This window comes from Vollenhovia emeryi, unplaced genomic scaffold, assembly GCF_000949405.1.
Source record: "Vollenhovia emeryi isolate VEMERY1.0 unplaced genomic scaffold, V.emery_V1.0 DF939122.1, whole genome shotgun sequence".
Taxonomy (NCBI): Eukaryota; Metazoa; Arthropoda; class Insecta; order Hymenoptera; family Formicidae; genus Vollenhovia; species Vollenhovia emeryi.
The window spans coordinates 302,796-312,019 of NW_011967244.1; the positions used below are offsets into that span (position 1 = coordinate 302,796).

At 38.8% G+C, this 9,224-nt stretch overlaps 2 protein-coding genes across 2 annotated transcripts in view; one reads left to right on the plus strand and one right to left on the minus strand.

Annotated features, from left to right (window-relative positions):
• Positions 1-3,572, minus strand: part of LOC105569842 (homeobox protein MOX-2) — a 5,192-nt gene extending 1,620 nt beyond the window's left edge. The window contains exons 1-2 of the mRNA XM_012026605.1: positions 2,675-3,572; positions 1,731-2,029 (exon numbers count right to left, since the gene is read on the minus strand). Coding sequence (XP_011881995.1) covers positions 1,731-2,029; positions 2,675-2,961 — 586 coding nt within the window. The 5' untranslated portion in view covers positions 2,962-3,572. The remainder of the gene's footprint in view (positions 1-1,730; positions 2,030-2,674) is intronic.
• A 3,446-nt stretch (positions 3,573-7,018) lies between these two features.
• The window catches only part of LOC105569844 (thyrotropin-releasing hormone-degrading ectoenzyme-like), an 11,444-nt gene continuing 9,238 nt past the window's right edge, over positions 7,019-9,224 (plus strand). The window contains exons 1-3 of the mRNA XM_012026607.1: positions 7,019-7,301; positions 7,619-7,835; positions 8,397-8,738. Of these exons, the coding sequence (XP_011881997.1) occupies positions 7,280-7,301; positions 7,619-7,835; positions 8,397-8,738 (581 nt within the window). The 5' untranslated portion in view covers positions 7,019-7,279. The remainder of the gene's footprint in view (positions 7,302-7,618; positions 7,836-8,396; positions 8,739-9,224) is intronic.

The window sequence follows — 9,224 nt, forward strand, 5'->3', positions numbered from 1 at the left end:
CCTCCTCCTCCTCCTCTCTCTCTCTCTCTCTCTCTCTCTCTCTCTCTCTCTCTCTCTCTCTCTCTCGGCCCTTAACTTTGCTTCCGTGCCGCTATCTCGACTCTAATTGCCTGCTGACGTCAATCGCGGGATCTCTCGTAGTCCACATCGATGGCCAGTATCGAGAGTACGAGAGTAACATCAAACGAAGTAGTACATTTTGATGCTACCAATTTGCAAAATCGGGATGACTTAATGCACATTGACGTTCATATGATAAAAATATGGCGTACATGTCAGTATCCATAAGTTGAAGCGCATCACTTCTTTTTACACGTGAAAGTGACCGCCAGAGAAATCACCAAATGAAAAAGTCATCAGAATGTTGTATCATAAATAAAGCTACGCCTCTCGATATGCGAGATAAAAGTGTTTGAAATAAAACACGTGGATTGGATCGGAGAATTAATCTTAGCCACTTTTCGCCGACTTCGAGGCCCGTCGTTATCCATAATACTTTTCCTTCTTAGCGGAATGTTTAATATGCAACAATAATGTTCGTGTAACGTTAATCAAGACGTTGGATTTCTGTAATGGCGAAAAAAATGCCTGATTTTAATTTTAGTTAATTTTAGTTTTATTGATGACTTCTACGTTTATTTTACTCAGTTCGTATTCGATAAACAGTGTTCAACGTAATTTCATTTGCTATTTTCAACAGATTTAGCAGTATAGACAGAATACATGAAGTATCAGTGCAATAACTAGAAATACATGGCGTTTATTATGCAAGATGTATACTCGATGCAGTTAGACGTCCGATAAACATTTAGATTGTACTGGGCCTGTTATGGCCGCATTGGCGACACTAAAGACATAAAGCTCCCAACTGTATTGTCAATGATTTACGTCGGAAATCTGTCGAAGCTACGACTCGGAAAGTTTCGAGCTAATTTATTACGCGCAGCTGTGCACGGCTAGTAGAATTCGTATAACAACGACTTGATTGTTGCTCCAGAATAATTCAAGTGAAATTAAATCCAGTTTTCAGCAAGTTCTAATTAATTTCTACTTAAATGGCAGAACATTTTTCATAGAATTTCTTTAATGCTATTTTTATTTAATATACTCTCTAAAAGTCACTCGGTGTATTGTCACTGAAAACAGTTACAAGTATAGCACTGAATAATTCATAAACTGTGAACCAGTGAATATTCACTGTTTTCTGTGATGATCCACTGATTGACTGTTAAAGAGTACACAGAGAATTTTCTCTTAAAATTTAGTTTGTGAAAATCATGTAATCGAGGGACAACGTGGCATTTGAAGAACTTTCTGAGTTTTCTAAAATTTTTCCATACATTTTACTAGCAAAATTACTGGTACAATGTATGGTAAAATTTTACAAAACTCATAAAATTGTTCGAAATGCTGTGTAGTCCCGCGATTGTGTCATTAAAACATTTAACTTTGAACTTTTTAATTTCTTTTATTATTAACTTAACTTTTACTTCAATTAATTGTATTACGAATTAACTTGTACCTTAACTAACAATAAGTTAAATTTTCAAGACTGTTAACTTTAACTTACAATTAGTTAACAAAAAAAAGATAACTTACCCAACCCTGGATTTTCGAGATAAATTTTAAGAGAAAATTCTCTCCGTGTAGCTTTACTGCAGATTTTAAGATTTTGAAAAAAGGCTGTCTCTCTTTCTCGGGTTTATTGATGAAGAAGTAGTGTATTATACCTCGTTGATGCGGACGCGTATTTTCTCCGAGGAGTGAATTTGTCTGATTCTCATTACGTTGCGAATTCTGCCAAGATTGATACTTGCTCTCGTGCTCGCGGTCCATGTTCTGCAAATGAGGCATATCCCAAGTGCGAAACGTTGTTCCCGCGTTTGTCGTAGTCGTCACACGGCGATCTTGATTATTCTCGTATAATAAATTTTCAGGCTTGCTCAAAGGCCTCTCATCTTCCTTTCCGCTCAATTGCTCGATTATCGGCTGACAATCTGCGGCATCTTGCTGGGAATATTGCTCCCATCTTAGGAAAATTAAATATATATATAGCTATATGCAATTATGTAACGTGTACATCGTAATAATAGCACGCGAAACAATTATGGCAGCGAAAATTATAAACTTTATCTATTTCGGGGAGATAACAAATTATAATCAAAGCTTCCAAAGCCGCTATTAATTAAAGTGAGATTCTTGAATATATGTTCTTCAGAATGCAAATGCACATTTTTTTAACTTATTTACTAAATGTAGTGACTAGATTAATATCTCAGTAACGCTGCAGTATAAACGTTGAAATATGTTCTGTCTTTAAAGAATTGTTTTTATTTTCACTAATTACGGGATGTATTTCATACAACTGTACGTATTCTAACTTTTATATTCTTTCGACAATCTCTCCGTACCAAGTTTGTAACATGACCGTCTTATTCCCTTCCATAGTTACCTCATTAAAGAAGGTTCAAAGAAAGAACCGAAACGTTTGAGGAAATTTTCTTAGATATTATACATTAAATAAAAAATCAATCATCGCGTCTTATTGTCTGCGCTTGGCACGCATTAGCTCTTTTCCTTTTTCGCTTATGTTTACTAAAATACTTGAATAAATGAGGCGCCAGAGGAAATATTAATTAAACGCGGCGCGTCCGTCAGATACATCTTTTCTTACCTGCACGTGCGATAATTCTGATTGTTATCCGTGTTTTGAAGAAAATTAACGATGTAAGGCGACGGAACGAAACGAGCGGTTTCGTCGGTCGCGATGTCGAATCCGTTGCAAGGATGCGACGGGTTGCTCCAGGACCACCTGTGATACCACGTTGTCTCGCAACCTGTTGCCGTTCTCGCGCTCTGCCCTTCCGCATGGAGAGACGACGGTGTCGGCGGTGTCGGCGGTAATTCGAAATTGTCGGACGTCCGATGGCTGTTCGCAATCGTATCTTGCGACCACGACATAGCAACGAATAAAGATTCTGACAGCCTTAGCGTGTCAATTTGCGAATTCTTTATGCGAGCCTCTTTGGTCAGGATTGACGATGGGAAGATCGAAACAATCGGCGAAACAAGCTCGCAATAATTTTTCACCGATTATTCATTTACTGTCTCTCTTTACTCTGTTATCCTTTTCATTTACACTTGTAAAAAAACAGCGGAGGAACACGCGAGATTCTAATTACACTTGTATCTGTTCAGAGACAAAATCTTATCGGCCGTTATAAAAGAGACGGATTATTAAATATTAGACAACACCTCTTTTTTTTATATCTTTGCTCGTACTTTCTACGTTTTTTGCATCTACTTTATTGGTAAGATTGTGTAAAGTTTCGTAAAGTTGCGCTGAAATATTATTTCAGGACAACGTTGAATTTACATCACAATGGACAGATATGTAACATCTATCAATTATCACTATCTCTCGTTAATAAGCGAGCACAGGTTCACCGTAGATTCACTCCGCGCGCGGACGGGTGCGAATTGCGTTAGTGCCTACTCGGAAATGTCAAACGAGCACATGTGACGGCGCCGTCATAGGGAATGTCATGGAGAACGTCGCGGAGGAGAGTCGTAGGAGTAGGGCCACGGAAGCTCTCTGGAGTATTCGTCATTTCTCAGTGGACTTTTTGGCCAATCCCTCGGCGTGAATCGTTTCCTCTCAGCCAAAGTGGCTGAGGCCCGGCGTTCGCGAAAGAATTCGAAATGGTGACACACGGAGCGGCCGCTGACGTTTTTGCCCGAGCTGTACATTTGCCGGGAATTTAAGAGAATTTTATCGTATGCGAAGCGCAGTTTTTGCGAATTGTTTTATCCGAGTGCCACTAAATTTCCGGTAATGTGTTTCATAAATGTCGAACGAGACAAGTAACAGTCAATTGGGAATGTATTGTATTTCAAATAATTAGAATATGTTCTAAAATTTATTTTAAACATTCAGAAACTTACTTCGTAAAGTTAAAACACATTTTAAAGTACGTTTTTATATCTTTCGTCTTGAAATTATATGAAATGAAATAATAGAAAGATTATATAAAATAATGAAACTAATTTGTATTTTTATTAGTAATAAACGTTTCATATTTCGAACAATTAAATCATATCATTAAATAATTAATAATTTCAGGTTTTAAAATATATTTGTTTATATTTTATTTACGCGCATTTAGCACCATCGCCGCATCGTTCAAATATGATCCGGACTTCTCCCCCATCTTGAAATATGATACTAACTTCCGACTATGAGACAAGTATGTCATGCTACATTAGAAAGGAAGAAATCATTCGTTTCGGTTGTCACAAATGTTACATTAAAAAAAAATTTAGTAGGAGGACAGAAATTTATCGCGTAAAATGATATGCTGAGCAAAGAAAGTTAATTATTTGACTTTTGCGAGCACAGTTTTATCAATTAACTTGTGCAGGACTTCAAGAAAATTCTTTTAATATTTTCACAACTTGTCTTATCGTATAAAATTAGTGCTTTTATTTCTTCAGTATTGTCACATAAGATTAACTGGTTTCTCATTAATTTATAGACTAACTCATTCAAATATTAAGTTGTCAATATCATTAATTTCTTAATTCTTTGACAGAGAGAATATTATTAATAAAATTATGTTGAAGAAATGTAATTACAGATGATTATTTTTTATATTACTTGAAAAGATTTTAACGATTAATTTATGATACAATTTTGAACAATTTTCGCATAAAATAATTTAAACCATACATGACATAATATTAGGAGCGTTTTGTGACATATTTAACGTTGAATGATTGGCCACTCTTATTAATATCAACACTGCGCTTTTTTAAATAGCATAACCAATAAATTAACTATTCGTATAATAATTAAAGTCATATTAATAGCAGTAATGCATGTTAAGAATACGGGCTCGAGCATTTAAATTGTAACCCTGCTGTCATCAGAAATCGACGAAGATAAAAAAGATGGAGAGAAAAGAAATAAAACTGTTTTCTCTGTCGTGCCGATTCATTCACAATTTCGTCGGTGCTTCATTGAGGATGGCCATTACTCCGTCAATGACGAGCGTAAGTCAATCTCAGTAGGAGCCCACCTAAGAAAACAGAGGAGTAAAGAGAGAAAGAGATGGAGCAAAAGGTGACGGTCGTGCGAGAGTGAGAGAATGGGTGGACAGGGCACCGGCCGGACCCCGGCGCGGCGTTTCGAAGGGTCGACTCCTTCTCGAGGGTCACGCGTCTCCATTAGTCATCGGTATTGTTTGGCTTTCTCTCTTGAGCGCTCGCACCCCCTCCGAATGTGGCTCGCACGTACGCGAGAGAGGCCGCGACGAGAGGCCCGCCACCTCGCCGAGGCACTCAGCTCTCGGCAGGAAGTGAGATTCCTTGAAACACGAGACACTTCTAGCCACGGAGCGGTGCCGAGCGGTCTGCGAGGACGGGAACGCCCGCTCGGAAGGGCGTTTCCCGAATTTCACGTGTTGCAGCTAGTTTCCTCAACAGCTTCCGTGTCGGGATAACAAAAATTAAGACGCTAATTTAATTCGCAAAATTATAAAGAACGACCCGACATTATTATTATTACATTAGTTGTAGTTTTTTGTCACCTCTAAAGAAAGATGAGATACCTCTGTAGCGTCTAGAGAAAGAATGATAAATATTTGCATAGTGATTCGGTTGATATCTACTTTGTAGACATTTTTATAATTTTGTTAAAAGATATTGAAAGAAATCTTCAAGATTTTCTTAATTACATTTTACAAGATACTTTTTTAACATGTACAGCTATTTACATTTGATATTCAATTGCATACCACTAATTGTAAGCAATAGTTTCACTAGGCAATTTTTATCTTAAGATAAAAGATATGTTAAAGCAATGTATCAAAGACATTTACCTTCCTAATCATTTCAAGAGACGTCTCTGAAATCTTAGACGTCTCTCAAGCGATCTCAAAACTTTGTAATATTTACTAGGAATTGTATATTAATATATTTTTTAAATAATATATAAAGTTTTCAAATATGCAGTACACTTTAAAGACGAAAAAACTTTCAAACTGAAATTAAACTTCGGTCAAAATGCCTAGCTTTCTAATTCGACACACTCCTCGAGAAATAAGAGCTTTTGCTCCATAAGAAAAGAATTATTACGATCGCAAGGATCAATACTGTTCAGATTGATCCTATTTTTTTAAATGACATGATGAACTTAATTTATTTAATAACTGAATTATCAAGGACAGAAGCTTTCTTTTCCCACGAGTATTATTTTTGAAGGGGGATGCTTCGAGAAGACAATATCTCATAAACCAATGCCTTTTTCTCGTGAAACTAAGTTCCAAGTTTCGTGGGACGTAAGATGAAAAAAGTAAAATCCCACAATGAACACTTGTTGCGGGTTCAGTCTGCCGTTCGAGTGTAGGTGTCTGGCTTTCTCATCAGCAGCCGAGCAAGGATTCTCATGCAACTAATTCAAAAGTTAGATGCTAATGCCGACATATCTACGGGCCACAGTCGCAGCACATCAAGCATACATTAGACACCCACGTGTGACATCTCGCGATTATCCAGCCACTGAACGAATTAACTGTTGACGCAAAAATCACGGATAATTACAAGTTGCTAAATAACAATTGACAGCAAAAGAGTCCTTTTATAACTTGTGAAAAATTGCACTTGCGATAATTCATAAAAATGCTTACACTTTTCACTCGTGAGAAAATCTGTTCAGTTCATAAAGTTAAATTTTCACACAAGTAGAGCAATTGGTTTGAAATAAAATCGATTAATCAGCTAACATAGTCTTCACAGGTGTCTAATTAAACGTTTATTACCCTCAAGTTTGTAGCATTCCGCTTATATTTCGGGATTAACGAATTGTTTTTTGGTGCCAGCCAATTCCATCTGTTTCGCTCTTCATGATTGATGGACGAGATGACCCTGAACTTCCTCCTCAGCTATTTACCGGAAGCCTATAAATTATAAGCGCGATATCACGGCGCTGCTTGTGTATTCTTGACGACGCGTTGCATAACGAGACGCGCACTCGTCACGGCGGCCCGCGAAAAAGTTCCAGGCGAATCGGCGATCGACAGTAAACGTCGGAGTAAAGTACAGAGGAGGGAAATGTACAAGTGCCTCCCGGTGTATTTTTGGCGAACGTGTCTGGCCGAACCACGAGCCCTTGACGCGTTTTCGGCTTTTCGGACGCAGTAGCCGCCGGTTATCCGCGTTGTGGCGATGCTCGTTCGATCGCTAGATCCTGCGGGAGCGTAGCACCCCTTCGCCGGCAAGCATGGAGGAGAATCCAACGCAAGGTAAAGGCGGGTCTGCGTCGAACGGAGAACTCGTTAAAAGATGCGGTTTATACACGTGCAAGAAACGCATTCGAAACGCGTAGAATCAATCGTACGCGACGACTTGTACGCGGTGTTTTCATAAAAATCGCAGAGTAATTGTTTCTCTCGTGAAAATGAAGTTAATGCGGCTTAATCAAAGGCGAACTACGTTGATTCTAATCGAAGTTACAGACGACAAAGGCGCTGATTGGAAACTAATCGCTGCAAAGCTTGCTATTAACGTTTTGCTGAACGCATGTAAACGAAATTCTGTGACCGATGGAAAAATGCTTCAGAAATCCCGGCTTACGGCAGGCATCGTGGATGGCAAGTGAGAACGCGAATCGCGGTGATGATACTCATTTGCGTCGGTTCGATGATCATTTACTGGTTCGTCAGTTCGAGCATGGAAAATCGGCGGGATGGTAGACGCAGGGGGTCGACCGGTGGGAAGTCTCGTAAAATGGCCCATTTGGAGAGACTGTCCGATCAGGTCTTACCGTTAGAATACACGTAAGCACAACGATATATCTCCCGTGATCTTTTCGGTCACTGAAACATTAGAAACAAAGAGGCGAAAATATTTTGCCCGCCGCGATCTTCGACCATTTTGACCATTTTCTCAAATTTCAAAGACTCTGCGAACACCAAAGCCTGGCCTGACAAAGGAAGAAGGCTGCTTAAACCCGTTTTCTCTTATTTTATATTTATAGTTGAGATAATTCGTTATATTGACAGGTTTATCGCTCTGTGTTAGTCATTGATTGACATCGACTTCCGCCGCGATCTATCATCGGTGATTGACATTGCAGACTTAAACTAAAATATTTGCGGCACTTATTATAATCTCACATTTGCTTCGCTTGTCAGGCTAGGATTAATATTAGAAACTAGGCGTGGTGTAATAGCGAGAAAATGGGATATTAGCATTTGGAACCAATACAATGATGAACGCAATGATAAAAACGATGAAAGTACACTCTTGAAATAAGCAAAATAATCGGAAAACGACGGGAACGTTGATCGCGGCAGTTTTTAATAATTGCATCGCAATTCCTTTTCTCTTCGCTGCAGTTTGAAAATACTGCCCGTGTTAGAAGAGAAAAATTTCACGATGATCGGCGACGCGCAGATCCAGCTCTATTCCAAGGTGCCGACCAAGCACATACGACTTCACGCCCGTAAGCTCCTCATACAAGACGTTAGCGTGAAGGAATACCGCTCGCCGAACGCACCAAAGTTAACGAGCACGTACTTTGTAACGGACGAGGAGGACTTCATCGACGTCTTTCTTTTACATGCACTGGTAGCGAGGGAGATTTACGTTTTGCGCATAAAATATACGATCCCGCTACGTGAAAAGTCGAAGGGATTTTTCAGGAGCGCGCACGTCGACCGTGATACAAACGAGATCAGGTATTACGATTTCGTGCGCTAACAATAAGCGGGACTTTCAATGTTAATTCGTTACTGTATTGAGGTGGCTCCTGCACGAAGGAGCGGTTGGTATGGCTGCTTTACTGAGGCCTCTTTTATGTTTGTAAATTCATATGACTCTTTCATAAAAAAATATCGTTTAATGCATTATTGATCAAACGCATTGACATGGTTAAAAATGTGTGAAAAAATTCCACTTGGCTCGTAATCTGACTGATTTCATGTTGCAATTGATACATTTTAAGTTGCAATGTCCTCTAAAGAACTTGTAGATTATCAAATCCCTTGAAAGGGATTTGATAATCTACAAGTTCTTTAAGGCTGGTCTACAATACATGGAGTAAGCTGGAGTAAGGAGTAGGAGTAAGGAAATAAATCCATTTTATTTCTTACTCCTACTTCAGCTCTTAGGCTTACTTCCGGTGAATCAAAATGCCATCAATCATGGCATTTTGATTCACCGAG